The sequence below is a fragment of the Ctenopharyngodon idella genome, chromosome 3 (genome assembly GCF_019924925.1).
Source record: "Ctenopharyngodon idella isolate HZGC_01 chromosome 3, HZGC01, whole genome shotgun sequence".
Taxonomy (NCBI): Eukaryota; Metazoa; Chordata; class Actinopteri; order Cypriniformes; family Xenocyprididae; genus Ctenopharyngodon; species Ctenopharyngodon idella.
In genome coordinates, this window is record NC_067222.1 from 47497228 (window position 1) to 47521169 (window position 23942).

The 23942-nt window shown below is 40.4% G+C and overlaps 1 protein-coding gene across 4 annotated transcripts in view; it reads left to right on the forward strand.

Moving 5' to 3' along the window:
• gprc5ba (G protein-coupled receptor, class C, group 5, member Ba) overlaps window positions 1–23942 on the forward strand; it is a 50794-nt gene that overhangs the window by 21097 nt on the left and 5755 nt on the right. For 2 of the 4 annotated variants that reach the window (XM_051887205.1, XM_051887206.1), the window contains 3 exons: window positions 11158–12175; window positions 13062–13174; window positions 16996–23938. In XM_051887205.1, coding sequence (XP_051743165.1) covers window positions 11158–12175; window positions 13062–13174; window positions 16996–17082 — 1218 coding nt within the window. In that variant the 3' untranslated portion in view covers window positions 17083–23938. Of the gene's footprint in view, window positions 1–11157; window positions 12176–13061; window positions 13175–16995; window positions 23939–23942 lie in introns of those variants that run through there. The other 2 variants (XR_007928947.1, XM_051887207.1) reach the window with 2 other exon arrangements.

The following is a 23942-nucleotide window of genomic DNA, read 5'->3' on the forward strand; positions in this document are numbered from 1 at the left end:
TTGACAACTACGCGAATATATTGAACTGTGTTCAGGCAGAAATACGATGTTATAGTGATAAGTGAGTTGAGAGCGCACATGCACGGTTTGTTTGCGGATCAATAATGCCTTATGTATGACTCCTGTATGTGACTGTAATCGTCTTCATCTTCATTACAATCGTCATCCATCAAAACCTTTTTTGCGACACAGGTTTTCTTTTTCTAACTGAGAAAGTTTGCGTTTTGTGCCACCGCTCAGTCTGTATTTCACAGCAGCACGATGAGAAACAGACTGGGCTGAACCGAAACAATCACATATTATTAATAATTAAATTATTGAATTATATTAATATATTTAAATTAATTTTAATTTATCTCGTGGCCCACCTGAAGGATCACTGAGCCCCCCTAGCGGGCCGCGGCCCACAGATTGGGAACCACTGGTTTACACAATCTAGCTGACATTTCAGGGATGCGTTGTGGTTGTGTCCAGGCGCAGGTCCTCGATCTAATCTGGATACGGCCCGGATCCGGCTGAATACGGTAAACCTCGGGATAAAAAGAGAGACTAATATTAGCGTAGACGCCATTCTTCTTCTGATGTAATGAGTACATCGAGTGTTATAGGAAGTGTTCCCGGTTCTGGCTGACCTAATTAATGCAGCCTAACAATCCTTTAACGGATGTGAAAATATTAATTTATAATGTGTTATGTGTATGCCAGGTCAAAGAGATGTGTTTTTAGTCTAGATTTAAACTGACAGAGTGTGTCTGCTTCCCGAACAATGCTAGGAAGACTGTTCCAAAGTTTAGGTGCCAAATAGGAAAAGGATCTACCGCCTGCGGTTGATTTTGACATTCTAGGTATTATCAACTGGCCAGAATGCTGAGATCGCAATGTAGGGGATCTCAGTTTGTAGTGACTTTTTTGTATGTTGAGGGCGAGTGCAATTTGTTAGGAGGAAGATTGAACTGTTCCAGTCCTACCTGGAGTCAGACACACAGTATCTTGATTTGTGTCTCACAGTCCGCACAAGAAAAAGGGGAAACTCACTCTGCAATGTTCAGATCCCGCACAGCCCAAAACACATCTGATAACGAGTGTCTCTCAGGAACAGTAACGATAATCCGAGCAGTCTTTCACAGTGCAGCCAGCGAAATAATCAGAAACATAGGAAATTGAAATGAGGAAATTGGAAATGTTTATTCATACTCGTATAACAGACCACAGCCATAATTAGCCTGTAATGCAGCTAAGAGAGCAGGGACAGGCCAGGATTAGACAGAATAATGGTCAAAAGAGACAAATTGAGTTGTTGTGTGAGGAAAACAGGGCAGGAGACCAGTGTTAGATTGTAGATATATACAGGAGCGGTTTCTTCATTAGGGCAATAGGGCGACGCACCACCAAAGCGAGAAAGGGATGGATTTTTTTCAACCACAGTGTTACGCTAGCTGTCACTGCTAGGCTGTTTTGTTCTGCCTCTGGATATAGGCTATAGTCCAATCAGCGTCAATCACGTTCTGTGGAGTACCGCCTCTTTTTGGGCGATTTCACTCTGGCCGAGATTTGCCCTGAGTGCTCCCATAGACTTCCATTCAAAAAACTTTTTTTTCGAACTGCAGGCACCGCTATGGGTTCCGGGAGGGCTAGCACTAACATGCTTTCGTCATCATACGTAACCTTAACTTGTGCAGCGATTGGTGGAAATGTCTCTATTTATAATCTTTAAGCTAAAGTGACATCCAATAATTTCCTCAGTGCATAACTTACATTTCACAGACATTTTCTCCATCTGTAAATGTTAGAAAGTCGAGAAAATATTTCCATTTTGCTGTCCAGGAGACAGGAGTGAAAGCACAAACTTCCATGAACGAGCGCCGCCGTGCGCATTAGCGCCAAACAGACGGAGCGCAATAATTCTGACTAAATATACATTTAGCTAAAATATTTGTTGTTGATTATTTGTTTTTGTTTGCGAACATAAATGTGTCATATGTAGAATTTTGAACCTACAACTAAGTGTATTTTTATGATAGCAGTAACTGTAAAGTAATTATTGTAGGGTAATAGACTAAAAATTAGTCTGTGCTTTTTTTATTTTCAGTTTTAGTTTAGTGAATGTAACTTCTGCTTTAAAAGCATTATTTTGTTTTTAGATTGCAGTGTCACAATGTTAGAATGTAGGCCTCATGTAATTTGACCCCTTTTTTGCGCATAATATAACATAGACTACTTTCTATGTTATATTATGACAAAATTCATGTTTGTTTTCATAGCCTTCAGTACGAACATTGTTTGTAGGAAAATATTGGGCAGGATATGAAATTAAAAAAAAAATTAAATTTTTTTAATTAAATACAGATTTTATATCGCCCAGCCCTATGGCATGCTTTAAATACTGAATTTTCCATGTTTTAGATAAGTAGTAGTGATACATTACATCACATTATTTAACAATTAGCCCATTCTGCATCTCTAATTCTTTTTTTTTTTCTTTTTTTTTTTTCTTTGTGCCCCCCCAAAAAAATTTAGCACCAGCCGCCACTGGATATATACAGGTGCTGGTCATATAATTAGAATATCATCAAAAAGTTGATTTATTTCACTAATTCCATTCAAAAAGTGAAACTTGTATATTATATTCATTCATTACACACAGACTGATATATTTCAAATGTTTATTTCTTTTAATTTTGATGATTATAACTGACAACTAAGGAAAATCCCAAATTCAGTATCTCAGAAAATTAGAATATTACTTAAGACCAATACAAAGAAAGGATTTTTAGAAATCTTGGACAACTGAAAAGTATGAACATGAAAAGTATGAGCATGTACAGCACTCAATACTTAGTTGGGGCTCCTTTTGCCTGAATTACTGCAGCAATGCGGCGTGGCATGGAGTCGATCAGTCTGTGGCACTGCTCAGGTGTTATAAGAGCCCAGGTTTCTCTGATAGTGGCCTTCAGCTCTTCTGCATTGTTAGGTCTGGCATATCGCATCTTCCTCTTCACAATACCCCATAGATTTTCTATGGGGTTAAGGTCAGGCGAGTTTGCTGGCCAATTAAGAACAGGGATACCATGGTCCTTAAACCAGGTACTGGTAGCTTTGGCACTGTGTGCAGGTGCCAAGTCCTGTTGGAAAATGAAATCTGCATCTCCATAAAGTTGGTCAGCAGCAGGAAGCATGAAGTGCTCTAAAACTTCCTGGTATACAGCTGCTTTGACCTTGGACCTCAGAAAACACAGTGGACCAACACCAGCAGATGACATGGCAACCCAAACCATCACTGACTGTGTAAACTTTACACTGGACCTCAAGAAACGTGGATTGTGTGCCTCTCCTCTCTTCCTCCAGACTCTGGGACCCTGATTTCCAAAGGAAATGCAAAATTTACTTTCATCAGAGAACATAACTTTGGACCACTCAGCAGCAGTCCAGTCCTTTTTGTCTTTAGCCCAGGCGAGACGCTTCTGACGCTGTCTGTTCAAGAGTGGCTTGACACAAGGAATGCGACAGCTGAAACCCATGTCTTGCATATGTCTGTGCGTAGTGGTTCTTGAAGCACTGACTCCAGCTGCAGTCCACTCTTTGTGAATCTCCCCCACATTTTTGAATGGGTTTTGTTTCACAATCCTCTCCAGGGTGCGGTTATCCCTATTGCTTGTACACTTTTTTCTACCACATCTTTTCCTTCCCTTCGCCTCTCTATTAATGTGCTTGGACACAGAGCTCTGTGAACAGCCAGCCTCTTTTGCAATGACCTTTTGTGTCTTGCCCTCCTTGTGCAAGGTGTCAATGGTCGTCTTTTGGACAACTGTCAAGTCAGCAGTCTTCCCCATGATTGTGTAGCCTACAGAACTAGACTGAGAGACCATTTAAAGGCCTTTGCAGGTGTTTTGAGTTAATTAGCTGATTAGAGTGTGGCACCAGGTGTCTTCAATATTGAACCTTTTCACAATATTCTAATTTTCTGAGATACTGAATTTGGGATTTTCCTTAGTTGTCAGTTATAATCATCAAAATTAAAAGAAATAAACATTTGAAATATATCAGTCTGTGTGTAATGAATGAATATGATATACAAGTTTCACTTTTTGAATGGAATTAGTGAAATAAATCAACTTTTTGATGATATTCTAATTATATGACCAGCACCTGTACATTAGCTAACAATATGTAACACTTTGCTCAGATCACAATATTGTACAGATTATTATCATGTATCAGGCAATCGCAAAACTAGTATTTGTCATCTAGGAGTATTGATACTTATCAATAACAGAAACTAATAAACTTTGATCAGGCATAACCTATGTAACACTCGTCCGTCCACACTAACGTTACGTGATATAGCGGTTTCTCATCACGACTGATTTGGTAGTTAGCAAATGTAAAAAAAAATAAAAATAAAAAAAACAAGACTTACGGTGCACAATTCACGTTTTCATTGAGCTGCATCTCTGATGGATCCGTGACCATCATGTCTCCCGCCGGCGGCCGAACCACAGACAGTATAGTGTTATTGAATGTGTTTCATGTTATACTTTATTCATTAATTCTTTATTCCGATTCACTGATAGTGTGAGGATGCATATGATGTCGTGATTATGTAGTTGAGTGAACTTGAATGTACATACATGGCATGAATCAAATTGGAGTATTTACATTACCAGCAAATAATTCAAAACTTTTGTGTGAGTGTGAGACTGTATGCATTTGTATACATAATTTGTATTCATCAGTGTTGAAATTGATTCACGTAAAAACGGTGAAGAAGCATCGCGTGTCATCATCATCATCACCTTTATTTATATAGCACTTTTTACAATGCAGATTGTGTCAAAGCAGCTTTACAGTGATAACTGGTATATAATTTTGGCTGCACAGCAGCTCTTAAAGAATGGTGTCAAAGCAGGCAGATCAAAGCACTGTTGAATATCAAATGTCAAGTGTCCCCAACTAAGCAAGCCAAAGGCGACAGCAGCAAGGAACCCAAACTCCAACAGGTGACATCAGGTGGCAAACAGGTGGCAAATTGGTGTTAAAATGGAGAATGGTAGCTATCATAAGTCCGATAGGATCGCAACATTCAAAGTATTTATTCCAGCTCCATCCAGTTGAGGATCGTATTCATCACGCCGGTATGGACGGTTTGTTGAGGAGCTGTGCCACTGGCTGTCGTGTCGATGAGGCCTTCACAATGGATGATCTAGTTAACTCAATCTCTGCTGATACTTCAGGGCTGCGTTGTGGTCGTGTCAAGGCGCAGGTCCTCGATCTCACCTGGATACGGCCCGGATCTGGTTGACTACGGTAAACCTCGGGATAAACAGAAAGACTAATATTACCGTAGATGCCATTCTTCTTCTGATGTGACAAGTACATCTGGTGCTATAGGAAGTGTTCCCGGTTCCGGCTGACCTTATTTATGCAGCCTAATAATCCTTTAACGGATTTGAGAATATAAGTTGATAATGTGTTATGTGTATGCCAGGTTAAAGAGATGCGTTTTTAGTGTAGATTTAAACTGACAAGAGTGTGTCTGCTTCCCGAACAATGCTAGGAAGATTGTTCCAGAGTTTAGGTGCCAAATAGGAGAAGGATCTACCGCCTGCGGTTGATTTTGATATTCTAGGTATTATCAGCTGGCCTTAATTCTGAGATCGCAGTAGACGTTAAGGACTATAATGCATCATGAGCTCGCTCAGGTACTGGGGAGCTAAACCATTTAATGCTTTGTAAGTAATTAGCAAGATTTTTAAATCTATACGATGTTTAACAGGAAGCTAATGCAGTGTTGACAGAACTGGGCTAATATGGTCATACTTCCTAGTTCTAGTAAGAACTCTAGCTGCTGCATTTTGTACGATTACAGTAACAGTAATCTAGCCTTGAGGTCATGAACGCATGAACTAACTGTTCTGCATTTTTCATTGAGAGCATATGTCGTAGTTTAGATATATTTTTAAGATGGAAGAATGCAGTTTTACAGATGCTAGAAACATGGCCTTTTAAATGAAAGATTGATATCAAAGAGCACACCCAGGTTCCTAACTGATGACAAAGACTTAACAGAGCAGCCATTAAGTGTTAGACAGTATTCTAGGTTATTACGTGAAGAAGTTTTTGGTCCAAAAATTAGAATCTCTGTTTTTCCTGAATTTAGTAGTAGGAAGTTACTGGTCATCCAATTTTTTTATATCAGCTATGCATTCCGTTAATTTTGTAAATTGGTAAGTTTCGTCAGGGCACGAAGAAATATAGAGCTGAGTATCATCAGCGTAACAGTGAAAACTAACGCCATGCTTCCTTATGATATCTCCCAAGGGTAGCATGTACAGAAGTGAAAAGCAACGGTCCTAGTACTGAGCCTTGCGGTACTCCATATTGAACTTGTGATCGATATGACATCTCTTCGTTTACTACTACAAACTGATAACGGTCAGATAAGTATGGTTTGAACCATGACAATGCAATTCCACTAATGCCAACATAATTTTCGAGTCTTTTTAAAAGAATATTGTGATCAATAGTGTCAAATGCAGCACTAAGATCCAATAACACTAATAGAGATATATAACCACGATCTGATGATAAGAGCAAATCATTAGTAACTCTAATGAGGGCAGTCTCAGTACTATGGTACGGTCTAATTCCTGACTGGAAATCCTCACAGATGCTATTTCTTTCTAAAAAGGAACATAGTTGTGATGATACTGCCTTTTCTAGTATTTTTGACAGAAAAGTGAGATTTGAGATCGGCCTGTAGTTGACTAATTCTCTAGGATCAAGTTGTGTTTTTTTAATAAGAGGTTTAATAATAGCCAGCTTAAAAGTTTTTGGTACGTATCCTAGTGATAAAGACAAATTAACGATATTAAGAAGAGGATCTATGACCTCTGGAAGCATCTCTTTCAATAGCTTAGTCGGTATAGGGTCTAACTTACAGTTGCAAGAAAAAGTATGTGAACCACTTGCAGAATCTGTGAAAATGTGCAAAATTTTAACAAAATAAGAGAGATCATACAAAATGCATGTTATTTTTTTAGTATTGTCCTGAGTAAGATATTTTACATAAAAGATGTTTACATATAATCCATAAGACAAAAAAATAGCTGAATTTATTAAAATGATCCAGTTCAAAAGTTTGTAAACCATTGATTCTTAATACTGTGTGTCATTACCTGGATGATCTACGACTGTTTTTTTGTTGTGTGATGGTTGTTCATGAGTCCATTGTTTATTCTGAGCAGTTAAACTGAGCTCTGTTCTTCAGAAAAAATCTCCAGGTCCCAAAAAACGTTTGAACAGGATGAAGAGCTCCAAATTTTTCTTATTTTGCTTGAATATAAATTTTTTTTTTTCATTTAGTACTGCCCTTCGGAAGCAACAGAAAATACTTGAATGTTTCCCGGAAGACAAATTAAATACAATTTACCTTGATCTTTAAATTCCAAATGTTTTCACCCCCCATCTATTAATGCATCATGTTTTTTTTCCTGGAGCATCAGTGAATGTTTGAACCTTTTTTAAAAGTTGTGTTTGAGTCCCTCAGTTGTCCTCAGTGTGAAAAGTCGGATCTCAAAATCATTCAGTCACTGTTGTAAAGGGTTCAAATATGCAGGGGGAAAAAATGCTGGAAAACTGAAGAATCTGCAGGACCTGGAGAAGTTTTCTGAAGAACAGAGCTCAGTTTAACTGCTCAGGACAAACAAGGGACTCATGAACAACCATCACACAACAAAAAAAACAGTCGTAGATCATCCAGGTAATGACACACAGTAGTAAGAATCAATGGTTCGCATACTTATGAATGGGGTTATTTTAATAAATTCAGCTATTTTTTTTGTTGTCTTGTGGATTATATGTAAACATCTTTTATGTAAAATATCTTACTCAGGACAGTACTAAATAAAAAATAACATGCATTTTGTATTATCTCCCTTATTTTGTTAAAATTAATAACATTTTCACAGATTCTGCAAGTGGTTCACATACTTTTTCTTGCAACTGTACATGTTGTTGATTTTGATGATTTAACAAGTTTAGACAATTCTTTCTCTCCTAAAGCAGTAAATGAATTGAATTTTTCCTCAGGGACACTACAATGCACTGTCTGACACGATTCTGTAGTAGACGGTTGCATGGTTATAATTTTCTCTCTAATATTGTCAATCTTGAAAGTGTGTAAGTTTGTGTGTAAGTTTATTTTATTGAGGATGATAAATTACAATACAAAAACTACCGAAAACACACTAATTCACGACCACTGTTACTGAATATACCTACTCTGCACTGAGTCAACACAGAGCTCGGCGAACGACTCCCTCTCATGACGTAAAATGACACGACGTTAAAAAAAAGCGTTTTTTACAGAGACCGTCACTTTATCTACTAAATTTGTGCCCTTATGTCCTGCAAAACATTTTTAAATCCTGCAGTACCTTTTTATATGGTATTTTCGTACAAGGTTATATATTCATCTCGAAAAAAAAAAAATTAACCTGCAATATGCACTTTAAGAGGTGTGTCCCAATACTTTAATTTTGTCCATAGTATATGTTTACAAATCATTGAATAATCAAGCACAATTTTTATGTCTATCAGACTTGCTTTGCACATACATTCCAAACTGGACACTAAGATCAATACTTGTTCTCTGTTTTTAGGTCTGGGTTTTGCTGCAGAGGCAATCGAGTCTTTGCTGTAGTTGATCTTTGGAACAATCTACCAGTTTCTATTCAAACTGCCTTCTCTTTATTTAGTTTTACATTCATGCTCAAAAATACTTATTCTCATTGGCTTTTAGCCCATCACAAATCTGGTTTTAAATCCTTTATATTGTTTCTATAGTAATTGCTATATGGTCTGTCTGTAATGTTTACTCTGTTTGATACAGCACTTTTATTGTACAGCACTTTAGCCAAGAGCTGTTTTAAATGTGCTTTATAAATAAATTAAATGACTCAAGTACAGTTCATTGTCATAAATTGTTTATTTTTGTTTAATCAATTAATCAATCCTAAACGGTCAACTTCACATTCGTCTCTTATTTAATTAGTGATCATATACACAAAGCGAGCAAAGAACGCTGCTTTTTAATCCCTTAAGCTGTCAATCACTTATGGACAAGTATGTTATGAATGGTAATTAATCATTTTGAAGTGTTATTTTAATTTTCTGTGTGGTATAATAATAAAATTATGACATTATGTTTGAAAGAGATTATAGACCAGGGATGGACTATTCTGATCCCATATCCCCAATCAAACACACCTTGTCTTTTTTTTTTTTTTTTTTTTTTTTTCCTGAAGACTTTGCTAAGATATTTCAGGTGTGTTTGTTAGGAATGGTGCTAAACTCTGTGGGACAGTTGACTCTAGGACCAGAATTTACCATTCCTTTTATAAACAATAAAGGCTGGAATACACTACACGACTTCTAAAATCTGAACAGATTTTTAAATAGCAGGCATACACTTGCCGACTTTATAAATGGTTACAGAGAAAAGCTGGGCATCATACACTACACGACTGAGGATCACACACTTGAAGACTTTAAAATCATTCCGAACACAAACCGAAATATGCACCTCATTGCTAGGAGACGCATTACTGGTGAAACAAACTGCAGCAGATGAGATGACCCTGCAGTAGTGAAAGATACGAGCCGAGTGTGTTTAAGTACGGTCTGTGGTGGGTAGACTCAGTCGCAGTCTGTATGGACTCAACAGATTACAACAGGAGTTAGAGGTACATGCCATAGTTTTATCTATGTTATTAACATCAATATATAATCCATTATCAGTCGCTGTTTACATTTAACGTAATATAATCAATCATTCGCAGCTATTGACATTTTAATCCGGCTACTTGTCCCGGATAAAGTGTTAATGTCGAGCCCTGGATAATGATGAATATTAACATGGCTAATAATGAAGGAATCTGGATTTACCTCAGAATGTGGTTTGCCAACTCTCTCAAGACAAAGCTAAAGCCCAAAGTATACTTATCTTTTTATGGGTACGTGAGGGTCAGCATACAGTGCGTGATCAGAAAAGTACGCACACTGCCAGCTTTTTGTAACCGCACATACTTTGTACACGCAAGTCGCACATGCGTATTAAATTTTTTTGCTGTAATTAGTTTATCCACAAGGTGGCAACCATGCCCTGGGGCTGTTGATTCACAAGGTAGTTGAAGAAAATGGAAAAAACAGAATGGAACACATGCAAGCTACAGCGACAATGGAGGCCTACATAGACGAGAGATTGTGCGAAGAGGTTAGAAAGTACCCTCAACTCTAGCATGAAAGAATATAAAGATATTTACATGAGTTGAAACTCATGGCAAGAGACTGTTCAAAACTGCACATGCGTCGAATGCCTGTGTACGTGTACAAGTCAAATGAAGTATACTTTCCAAGGCTGTGTTCGACTGTGCGCATACACTAGCGTATTTATGAGGATTTCCGTATTTTTCAACCTGGGAGGGACGTGAGCTGCGTTAACCCCACTGTGTGAAGAAACTGCCGCAAACCATTACTAAACAAATGGCAGATTCTGCGTTTTCCCATACATTTATTTCATGCATGTCATGCGCGAGCTCGCTGCTCCATCTAGTGTCTGTAAGCGGTATATCCTAGTGTCTCAACGTGATCACTTGGCAAGCTCTGACTTTCGGCAACTAGCTATTGACTGTAAATCGGGGGAAAATCAGGGCAAAAGTCATATAGTGTATTCCAGTCTTTAATCACTTGCCTTTCTCAGGTTGGTTTATACAAATTAAATGTTTTTGGAAAAAATGACAGAAAGCTTTTTTTTTTTTTCATGTCTTAAGAACGAATGGTCATCTTCAAAGTTGGAGGTTGCAGATCCACTTGAAGACACCTGTGTTGACTAAGGAGAATTGACTTTATACAAAATAAATTCAATAAAAAATCACCATCAAAAATGGCTTATAAAAATGTTCAGAAAAAAAAAAGAGCATAATTTGTTTATATATTGTTGATAATATTTGATATAATGCAATGAAACCCACACTTGAAGTGGGACTTGGGTGTCCAAGAACATTTTTTGGCTCTGTATGTGTCAGTCCAAATTTTAAAAACACAAATTGCACAAGGACTATGATTTGCTCTGTCATTCTCATGTTCTCTCTTCCTCAGATGCCATTTTTTCATGTGCTGTTCCTGCTGCTCACTGGGCTGGATGTGAGTTTGTCTCAAGATGAGAAGCCGACAGTCCCGTTCGGCTGCGGATTTGGTCTTCAGCGCCCCTACACTCTCTTATGTGACCTGGATGCTGTATGGGGTGTGGCAGTGGAGGTCGTAGCAGCAGCTGGTGTGTTAGCTGCTGTTTTACTTTTGGTAGTATTACTGTGCCGCCTGCACTCAGTGACCGAGGCACCAAAGCGAAGTGGCATCGGTCCGACTCTCTTACTGTTGATAGGCATTATTGGGCTTTTTGGGCTTAGCTTTGCGTACCTTATTGAGCATAACGAGAGCATTTGTTTGGTGCGGCGTGCCCTCTGGGGTGTGTTTTTCTCACTCTGCTTTGCCTGCATGTTGGCACAGGGCGTGAGGCTGCGAAGGCTTGCCCGTGAGTCTCGTAGCCCGGGTGGGTGTGCCCTCGCTGGACTAGCATTAGGGTTGACAGCAGTACAGGGTATTATCGCTGCAGAGTGGCTTCTCCTAACAGTGCTTCGGGCGGGTAACCCAGCATGCCAGTATCAGCCTCTGGACTTTACGCTGGCTTGCGCCTACGTGCTTGCACTTCTGCTGGCCGCCCTAGTAAGCGCAACATTAGCGCTGTGTGGGAAGGCACGACACTGGCACTGTAATGTTGTGTGGCTTCTGGTCTCCTGCTTGCTGTCCATTCTCTTGTGGGTGGCTTGGGTTGGTTTCTACATCTATGGAAACAACGTGCTTGGGAAGTCTCCGGACTGGGATGATCCAGCATTGGCTGTAGCGCTGGTAGCACAGGGTTGGTTGTTATTGCTGTGCCACGCTGCTCCTGAAGCCCATGCCTGTCTTCGAGCGCCACCTCAGCCTTCTGCTCCAGACTATTTCGACACATCCCAGAATTCCTCACGCATGAGAGAGGCCAGCCTTGATGAGGACATCCCTCTTTCGCACAGGCAGTTTGTGGAGAACCAGGGATATGCGTTTGATGAAAATACTGCAGGTACAACTAGGCACAAAGAATAGAACATTTAGAACATTATCAGTTCACCCAAAAATGAAAATTCTGTCATTAATTACTCACCTTCCTGTCGTTCCACACCCGTAAGACCTTTGTTCATCTTCAGAAAACAAATTAAGATATTTTTGATGGAATGACTTGTCCATAGACAGCAATTTAACTGACACTTACAAGGTCCAGAAGGGTACTAAAGACATTGTTAAAATAGTCCACGTGACTACAGTGGTTCAACCTTAATGTTATTAAGCGAAGAGAATACTTTTTGTGCGCAAAAACAAAACAAAAATAACAACTTTATTTAACAATCTCTTCTCTTCCCTCTCATTATCCTTATGTAGTTGCCGCAGTAAGCACAGTGAAGGCTTCAGTGTTTACATCCGAATGCCGGCTCAGTATTGGCCAAAGCTGATCACGTGAGCAGCAAGGCGCATGCGTGTGAGGAGCCAGCCAATAATGAGTCGGCTTTCTGATGTAGAACCTTGGAGCACTGGATGTAAACAATGTACCAGAATGACACAGAAGAGAAGATATTGTTGAATAAAGTCCTTATTTTTGTTTTGTTTTTGCACACAAAAAGTATTCTCGTCGCTTCATAACATTAAGGTTGAACCACTGCAGTCACGTCGACTTTTTTAACTATGTCTTTAGTACCTTACTGGACCTTGAAAGTGTCGGCTAAATTGCTGACGAGTCATATACCTCTCAGATTTCATCAAAAATATCTTAATTTGTGTTCCAAAGATGCACAAAGGTCTTACGGGAGTGGAACAACATGAGGGTGAGTAATTGATGACAGATTAAATTTTTGTGTGAACTAACGCTTTAACTAATGTTAAACAGATCCTAACATCCATCATAACTTTTGTAGGGCTGAGGAGTGGCAGTCATCATAATGGCAACACAGGGGCCAGACCCAGCGCACCTTTCAGAAGTAACGTCTACCAACCCACTGAGATGACCATGATACTAAATGGAGGAGCAGTGAGTACTTAACTTTATATTTTTTATAAATAGGCCTAATAAAGAAACCTGGAGAAACCTTATTTCCAAATTTTTTGCTACATCTGACATGTTTGAGAAAAGCTATTGATGAGCTCAAGCTTGTGACAAGCCCCGTCAGAAACGGCATTATCTATAGATGTCTATAGATCAGGACTGAAAAAAAGTGTCATTAATTAGATACCAATCAGTTATCAAAGCTAATAGTTTGTGATAGTTTTTCTTATTAATTCCTCTGTGACTTGGACTGGGAGGTTCTAGTTTCACACCTTTGGTTTAACACTATAACTGCCCTCTAGAGACGAAATATAAAGCCAATCATGCACTCTGCATGGAGTTTTTGACACGTGATGACTATACTTTGCACTTGAAGAAGTGGATTTAAAATGTCGGCAGAGAAAAACCAAGGTCTGTACACAGTTACAACATCGTTAAAAAAGTCAAGCATGGAAACCATCTAACTTTACATTTGGAATAATAACAATGGCACTTTTATTTTGTACTTGCACTCTCAGTCACCTGCGCTTCCTCTGCAAGTTATGTAACTTGCAATCGCCACCTGCATGGAGCATTTTCACATTTCAGGGTTTCTCAGAAGCGGAAGTCGTCATAGTTGGGTAAACTTATTTAGCGGTGAACGAGAGACTACATTAAATATATTTTTGTGTTTCCAATTGTTCAAATAGCAAAAGAAAAACTCTACAATTGTGTTTTCACTACTTTCATAAAACGGGATTGATAACGGCAGTCAGTAAGATGTAATTTTTACAGTCACTGGCACTGCCTCACAGCACCCTCACAGCAGCATTAACTAGTTTTTTGTAAATTGATGCAAAGGTAATATAATACAAAGTATAGTGTTATAAATATGCATACACAATTTTTTTAATGAAAATATAAAAAACTGCAGGATTTACGATGCTGATGACCATTAAAAGGCATCATCACATTCTGTGAAAAGGGTCCCTTCTCCGCTGCCTGTGACTCACTTACACTCGACACAAATAAATAAAATAAATATATTTATTGCCAATGGGGCCAAGAAGCTGGGATGTTGAAATTATTTAAAGTACTTTTGTACTGTAAAGAGGCCGAAAGGTATTGGTTTCACAGATTTTTGTTGCTGCTTGTGTCTTTATTGCGGGACAAGTCTTTATTGCAGCAACTAGAGAATGAGAGATGGCCGTAATACTAAAGTTGTCCATCAGAGGGAGGCACAGGATAACAAATCATTTTTGGTCTCATAAATGGTTCATGGTTCGCATTGAAATTCATCAGTTTCATAAAGTTTAATAAAGTCCAATATAATCAGTTTGCAAAGAAATATTTAATCTCCATAAAACTTACAGATCATTGTTACCTTAATTTTTATATATCCTAATGATACTGAAAACATATTTGACAAGTTGCTAACAATGACTGAAGGTACTGCTCTCCAATTAAAATGAAGAGACAATATTATTTGTCTGTTTTAACACAGATTAAAACTAGAGATAGTTAAAGACTTGTATTATGTTTGTAAAGAGACATGGCCATTGTTTAACTGTATAGTCTACATGAGCGGGTGGTGCTTGGACCCTGACCCCGTTTGTGGCTATATTTAAACCTTAATTTCACAAGGAGACTGTTTACAACAAATTAACAATTTGTATTATAGAACAAAAAAAATAATGGCAATAGATAGACATAACAATATATAAATTTATAACTCTTACAAATATTACTGGATTATATACAGTGGGTACGGAAAGTATTCAGACCCCCTTAAATTTTTCACTCTTTGTTATATTGCAGCCATTTGCTAAAATCATTTAAGTTAATTTTTTTTCCTCATTAATGTACACACAGCACACCATATTGACAGAAAAACACAGAATTGTTGACATTTTTGCAGATTTATTAAAAAAGAAGAACTGAAATATCACATGGTCCTAAGTATTCAGACCCTTTGCTGTGACACTCATATATTTAACTCAGGTGCTGTCCATTTCTTCTGATCATCCTTGAGATGGTTCTACAACTTCATTTGAGTCCAGCTGTGTTTGATTATACTGATTGGACTTGATTAGGAAAGCCACACACCTGTCTATATAAGACCTTACAGCTCACAGTGCATGTCAGAGCAAATGAGAATCATGAGGTCAAAGGAACTGCCTGAAGAGCTCAGAGACAGAATTGTGGCAAGGCACAGATCTGGCCATGGTTACAAAAAAATTTCTGCTGCACTTAAGGTTCCTAAGAGCACAGTGGCCTCCATAATCCTTAAATGGAAGACGTTTGGGACGACCAGAAACCTTCCTAGAGCTGGCCGTCCGGCCAAACTGAGCTATCGGGGGAGAAGAGCCTTGGTGAGAGAGGTAAAGAAGAACCCAAAGATCACTGTGGCTGAGCTCCAGAGATGCAGTCGGGAGATGGGAGAAAGCTGTAGAAAGTCAACCATCACTGCAGCCCTCCACCAGTCGGGGCTTTATGGCAGAGTGGCCCGACGGAAGCCTCTCCTCAGTGCAAGACACATGAAAGCCCGCATGGAGTTTGCTAAAAAAACACCTGAAGGACTCCAAGATGGTGAGAAATAAGATTCTCTGGTCTGATGAGACCAAGATAGAACTTTTTGGCCTTAATTCTAAGCGGTATGTGTGGAGAAAACCAGGCACTGCTCATCACCTGTCCAATACAGTCCCAACAGTGAAGCATGGTGGTGGCAGCATCATGCTGTGGGGGTGTTTTTCAGCTGCAGGGACAGGACGACTGGTTGCAATCGAGGGAAAGATGAATGCGGCCAAGTACAGGGATATCCTGGATGAAAACCTTCTCCAGAGTGCTCAGGACCTCAGACTGGGCCGAAGGTTTACCTTCCAACAAGACAATGACCCTAAGCACACAGCTAAAATAACGAAGGAGTGGCTTCACAACAACTCCGTGATTGTTCTTGAATGGCCCAGCCAGAGCCCTGACTTAAACCCAATTGAGCATCTCTGGAGAGACCTAAAAATGGCTGTCCACCAACGTTTACCATCCAACCTGACAGAACTGGAGAGGATCTGCAAGGAGGAATGGCAGAGGATCCCCAAATCCAGCTGTGAAAAACATGTTGCATCTTTACCAAAAAGACTCATGGCTGTATTAGATAAAAAGGGTGCTTCTACTAAATACTGAGCAAAGGGTCTGAATACTTAGGACCATGTGATATTTCAGTTTTTCTTTTTTAATAAATCTGCAAAAATGTCAACAATTCTGTGTTTTTCTGTCAATATGGGGTGCTGTGTACATTGAGAAAAAAAAATGAACTTAAATGATTTTAGCAAGTAGCTGCAATATAACAAAGAGTGAAAAATTTAAGGGGGTCTGAATACTTTCCGTACCCACTGTATTACCAAAAAACAAAGTAGCAAAAGATGACTTTTTACAATTATCATTACTGAACAATAAAACTAATATTTAACTCCATCTCTAAAAATCAAGATTGATTCCTTTTTGTAACTCTTTTTAATATACAGTCGCCTTTATTTTTAAAGAAAATTTCCCAAAACAATTCCCCAAAAAAAAAGAAAAAAATATCAAAGTGGCACTGGTAGGCTACCTGTAGGTTCTTTTCTGTTTGACAGAAAACTGTAAGTCATTCCTGTCCTCAGGACATTCAGCCTTCAGTAACCTTGGTCTTGTTCCTCCATGCACAGTATTATTTTGGCACATATGTGTGCTCCACGAACCAACATGGTGTGGTTTATTTCCAGGCTGCATCACAAGTCAGATTATGAAATGATATCATTCAGAATATTTCATCCAGTTCCTTCTGTTTGAAGATTGGGATACATCATGTCGGCGTATGGTGGGGAGGAGTCGAAGCCGGCCATAGGGGTCTGTGCAGAGGACTTGTCTGGTTCTTATGATCATACCTGAGGATCTGTGTCGATGAGGTCTTCACAGGGGATCCTGTCTCTAGGGCTAATCTAGTTTTCATGTTCTCCGCTGACATTCAGGGCTGTTGTGGTCATCACTAAGTGCAGGTCCACCATCTGATCTGGATACGGACCGGATAAGTCTGACTCTACGGTAACCTTGGGATAAGGATGAAACAGACAGAAAAAACATCAAAGGAACTATATTACTTTGTTGCTCCTCCTCTAACAGCACCTTCCTCTTGAGGTGATTGAAATGGTGCATTCTCCAATATGCAATATGTCTATATTACCATAATCTGCCTTATAAATAAATAAAACAAAATCACATCAATATTACATTTAAATCTGTGATCATTTTATAACTGCCTGTGAGAATTTGCCTTTTCGTATTAAAGGACTATTTTTATTAAACATGAAACGTTGTGGTTACAGAATCGCAATACGTATTTTGCTAAAAATGACACTACATTTAATTTTACTCAGTTAAGTCAGCAACACTACTATCACCTCCACTGCCACATCTTCAATGTGAGAAAGTACAGCAAAACAGGGACGGTAAACGATATCCTACAGTGTTTGCAGCGATATATAATTGTCACGAACTTGGCCTCTGTGGCTCCCTCCGATCGCCACTAGAGGGCTCCCTCACCTGAGTATTAACCTTACATGGACTGCATTTCCCGTAACCCCATACCTGGGCTGATTACACACACACACCTGACTCCCATAACCCGGACTATTTAAGCTGACGCACTCACTCGCCCATTGCGAAGTCTTGTTTTGCCCCGGCTGACACTACTGAGCATTTTTCCCTGTTATCTGTATTCCTGTGTATAACCTTGGACTGTTTAGTACCCTTGTTTGTTTGCTGCCTGCGCTGTGATTTACTTGCCTGTTTACTGGATTACTCTGCCTTGTCTGCTGCCTGCCCTGACCCTTTGCCTGTTCCCGTTTACGATACTTCTTTGCCTCTTTGCAACTGTTGTTGCTGGTATTTGACCCCTGCCTGTATGACTACGATTGTTTATAATAAAGCTGCATATGGATCCTATCAAGTCTGCCGCCTCGTTACAGAAGACTTCGCCAGACCAAGATCCAGCGGCTATCTACCATTTGTCAACAGAGGTTTCTACCCAAGCGAGTGTGCTAGCCGTCCACCAACAACAACTTACCCGTTGGAGCTAGTGAAGACGCTACAAAGCATGCGACTCTCCAACGCTGACGTAAGTCCGCCATTATCCACGCCACCCACCGCAGCGGCGTCACCAACTTACACCACAACAAACCCGCGTCTAGCCTTCCTGGAGAAATATGACAGATCACCAGCAAGATGCAAGGGGTTTCTGCTACAATGCTCACTGTTTATATCCCAACAACCCGCTCTATACACCAATGATGAGAGTTGCATCGCCTTTGTGTGTTCCCTGCTAACGGGTAAAGCGCTGGAATGGGCTACTACGGTGTGGAATAACGGCCATCCTACATTTACCTCACTTGATGAATTCCTGCAATGTTTCCGTGAGATTTTTGAACACGCCGAGAGAGGAAAGGAGGCTGGTGAGTTACTGCTGGCGCTTCGCCCAAGGAAGACAAACGGCGACAGAATACGCTCTCATATTTCGCACACTAGCTGCTCAAACAACCTGGGTGGATGACACGCTGAAACTACTGTTCCGCAAGGGCTTAAACATGGACCTTCAATCTGAGTTGGCTTGTTGTGACGAGGGAAAAACTTTGAATGGCTTCATTGATCTGGCTATCCGCATCGACAACTTAATTCGCTCACGACGCTGCCCGAGAAACGCCTCATCATTCCCTGCCGCCACTCCACCAATGCAAGATTCTGAACCCATGCAAATCGGTTCCACTCACCTGTCTTCGGAGGAAAGAGACAAACGTGTTCAGCAACACCTTTGTCTCTATTGTGGACAACCCGGCCATTTGAGAGCATCATGTCCCACTCGACCCACAAGCCGAAATGCCACTGTGGTGAGTTTCCCTTCTACCTGTCGCAATATTGACATTCCAGCAAGACTCATGATAAAAGATAACTCAGTGAATGCCTTAGCCATGATAGACTCAGGAGCAGCCGGTAACTCCATGGACTTTGATTTCTCCAAGACACATAACATTGCATTAATCCCCTGCGATTCTGTGTTGTCAGTTGCAGCGATAGACGGACGCCCCCTGGGAACTGGACAGGTTCATTACACCACTGACGACGTGTCTCTTCAAATTGGGGCATTGCACACTGAGATAATCTGTTTCTTCATTATCAAATCACCTCAGAACCCCGTCATCCTCGGATTACCATGGTTACGCCAACATAACCCACAAATTTCATGGGCAGACAACCAGATCATTCACTGGTCCGACCACTGTCATTGAAACTGTCTCCAGACTCCTCAGCTACAGAACTCTCCCAAACAATCACCACCCACTTAACCAGCTACCAGCTGAATACCAAGATCTCTCTGAGGCTTTCAGCAAGTCCAAGGCAGCCCAGTTACCACCACATCACACCAGCTACTGTGCCATTGACCTAATCCCAGGTACGACGCCCCCCACAGGTCGCATCTTCCCGCTCTCCCAACCTGAGTCTGAGTCTATGAGGAACTATATCGAGGAGGAACTGGCCAAGGGATTCATTCAACCATCTACGTCTCCTGCATCTGCAGGGTTCTTCTTTGTAAAGAAGAAAGACAGGGTGTTAAGACCTTGTATCGACTACCGATGCCTCAATGATATCACGGTGAAATATCGTTATCCCCTGCCGTTGGTTCCAGCTGCCCAGCTGAACAACTTCGCACTTCCAGCTGAACAACTTCGCACGGCCAAATACTTTACCAAGCTAGACCTCCGGAGCGCTTACAACTTGATCCGTATCAGGGTCATAGTATACATTGACGACATTCTTATTTATTCAGATACTTACCCCGATCACGTCCGCCATGTCCGCTCTGTCCTACAAAGACTCATAGAAAATCAACTCTACGCCAATGCCGAGAAGTGTGAGTTTCACCAGACTGCCACGTCCTTCCTGGGTTACATTATCAGCTCTGAAGGGGTCGCTATGGATGACAGCAACTCAATGTCAATTTCACCCTAACTTCTGGCTATCATCCTCAGGCTAATGGTCAAGTTGAACGCCTCAATCAAGAACTCACCCGATACTTTTTTTGTCACCACAATCAAACCGACTAGAGTCGGTATCTGTTCTGGGCCGAGTATGCACAAAACTCACTCCAGAAGCTGTCGACGGGACTCACACCATTTAAGTGCATACTCGGATACCAACCCCCACTGTTCCCTTGGTCAGGAGAGCCATCGGATCTCCCATCTGTTGACCATTGGCTCCAGTGGAGTGAGGCTGTCTGGAACGAGGCTCACTTTCACCTTCAGAGGGCAGTTCGGCAACAGAAGGAATAAGCTGACCGCTACCGCCGTCTGCATCCGGATTACTGCCCTGGTCAATGAGTCTGGTTATCAACCAGGGATCTTCGTCTTAGGCTACCCTGTAAAAAGCTCAGTCCCAGGTACGTGGGTCCATTCAAAATCATCAGGCAAATAACTCCAATTTCCTATCGTTTAGCATTACCTCCGGAATACCGTGTCTCACCCACTTTCCATGTCTCTTTGCTCAAGCCCGCAGGTGGTCCGAGAGGAGAACCTAGACGAGGCCAGTGACCAGAGACCTCCTCCCCTAATCGTGGAAGGCGAGGAGGCATACCAAGTACACAAGCTCGTGGATTCCAGACGCCGGGGCAGAGTACTACAATACCTCATCTACTGGGAGGGGTATGGCCCGGAGGAACGGTCCTGGGTCAAGACAGATGACATTCTGGACCCGTCTCTCATCAATGAATTCCATAGAGACCCCGGCGTCGACCGCCTCCTCGCTTCAGGAGCTGCTCGCAGGGAGGGGGCTTCTGTCATGAATTTGGCCTCTGTGGCTCCCTCCGATCGCCACCAGAGGGCTCCCTCACCTGAGTATTAACCTTACATGGACTGCATTTCCCATAACCCCGTACCTGGGCTGATTACACACACCTGACTCCCATAACCCGGCCTGTACGACTACGATTGTTTATAATAAAGCTGCAATGGATCCTATCGAGTCTGCTGCCTCGTTACAATAATAAGCCTAATGCAATATAAATAACATTCTGTCAAATAGTTTATCCACTCAAGATAGTAACGATGTGTTATCATGGTTGGTTAGATAGGCTACCCAACCATAATAAACAGTGTCTAAACAAAAAGAGCAGCAGTTTATTACAATATAACTTTTAATTATTGCATATCAGTGATCAAAAGTCTAAAACCAGCGTATAATTTTATATCGACAAAAAATATTAAACATACTGCAATGATTCATGAACTCCGCTGGAAGTCATTCTAATCAGACATGAGCTGCAGTGTGGGTAGAGTTGCAGAGGGGAGAATGAGGTAGTGATCGCAAGTGACGTTACTTGCAGAGGAAGCGCAGGTGAGAGTGCAAGTCTGCAGCCAGACCCTATTGGAGACCAGGCTGAAACTAAAATAAGCATGAGTGCTTCAAACCGGATTTGTTATTAAGTACATCTCATTGTTACGTTAATGATAATTTCATGTTAACATCGTTCATATATCCAGTTTACTGAATGGGTTCAAGACATCACTGATTGGACGATGACAACAGTGTGTTAGTTGTGTTTAACTTTTGGGGCCTGTGTGTGTGTCATTCTGGGTCAAAGTGCACCACACTGCTAAATGTGTTTTGTGAATGAGAATGTGTTTACAGTTTTGAAAATAGGTGATTCAGAATTTGCAAAATGTGTCTAACCACATGAACAGTTTAAAGTTTTGTGAACTGTGTGATTCATTCAATAAAGTTGTTTTAACAGTTGAAGTTTTTGTTTAGAAAATGGGGTTTAGTGTTTTAGCAATTCAGAAAAACTGTAATATCCAGCAATATTACTGATTTAACTGCACTGACACTATCGGATGAGAACAAACCCTGAACTGAATTGAGCTGAATGACAACATTTCAGCCGAGTGCTTTCCACAATAATTGTTGCCAGGAAACTTTTATGCTCTGAAGTACAGGAAGTTCCTCAGGAATTACTTTTGGGGGAAAAAGCTTCTTCCCCTTGGGCTGGCCTTAGCACCTTGTACTTTCACAAAGTGCACTGACAATGCTCTGGGTCTGTTGAGACTCCAGGGCAGACGCATTTTAAATTACTTACACAATTGCGTCGTTTTAGCTCAATCAGACGTGTGTGTGTTTGTGTGTGTGTGTGTGTGTGTACATAACAAAATTTGGGGGACAAATTTGTACCCAGAAGTGAACAAAACCTGACAAAATCTCCAAAAACCTTCCTTTAGGGATGTCCTCATTTGTAAATTAGAGTAATTAAAGGCTTTTTAAAAATGTAAAAATGCAGAAACTTTTCTGGGATGGTAGGTTTAGGGGTTGGGTTAGTGTAAAGGCTGATTTATACTTCTGCGTGGAGTGTTTGCCGTAGCTATAGCATAGGCTGTGTGTAGCACGTGTAGCCATGGCGTAGCCTGATGTGCACCTCTCCAAAAATGTAACAACGCATCAATTCTACCCGGACCGCAAGTGCTGTGATTGGTCTGCTGGAACCACTCCCTCTGGTCGAAAAAACTGTCGTGGAGCGAGCAGAGAAGAGTGAGCATTTTCAACTTCCCTAAGAATGAAAAAAACTCTGCTCTGGTCTGTTTCAGGGGACACACGCCGTCAAGCTGCAACAAAAGTCGCTGGTGTAACACAGTGTTTATTAATATCAACAAAATGAAGAATTCAAATGTTTTAAATACAAAGATGAGTAGTAAAACTCCATTTTGGGGAAAAGGTAAAAACATGAGTGCATAGAAAGACAGCAGTCCCAATAGTAAGACTCAACAGTCTAGAACAATTAGAAAACAAACCATCTTACCACTCCATCTAAACCAGATTTATTATCTCATTAAAACAATTTCATAAAAGTTGTTCCAAGAGGAAAAAATCCACACCAGAGGGATTGGAGTCATGTCAGGTGCTGAAAGATTAGCTGTCTCATTTCAAAGGCAGCATCCTCTGGAGGTCACATTTGTTGGCCGCTTATGTCATTGAGGCTGCTTCATTTCAGTAAACTGACCACTACATTCCAAAGTCATGAAGGAATTACAACAATTTATACTACTTGAATGCTTGAATCTGATGAACGTTCTAAGGTGAGCAATTATTTTCAGGGAAAAGCATGGCTACAGTAGTTCTAGGCAGGTCTTGACCGCATTACAGTTCCATATCACTTTGCCAAATGATTTCAGTTATTTCAAAGGTCCTTACCTTCAGTTATTTCAAAGGTCCTTACCTTTGTCCTTACCTTTTACTACAACCGCAAAAGAAACAAAACCCACAATGACATTGAGCAAGCAAATAAATAAAGTAAACAATAGGATAAAAATGACTAATTATTTCCATGTTTTTTGTAACATTACGGAAAGCACATAATCTCTTTCCTTGCTTAACGTTGTGGCCGCATTACCAACTCAGGTGTGCATTATTTTCTAATACTTCAAAGGCCCGTCGTCAATTATTCCTTACTTATGCTTCACTAGGAATAATGGTCAATTGTATAACTGTTACTGTTCTGAAATAAGATGTACTTTATGATGTATGCGGCAGACAAATGCTACTTCCGGAGGACGCAGCCTTCAAAATGACAGACAGCAATTGTGTGTTCTGTTTAATTTGCTAGAGATGTGTTTTTCCCACTTATGAAACAACATTCATCTTATGTAAATGTTCTGACTGTAAACCTGCCTGCTTCTAATTCATCTAATGTTTTTTCTTTTTCCCC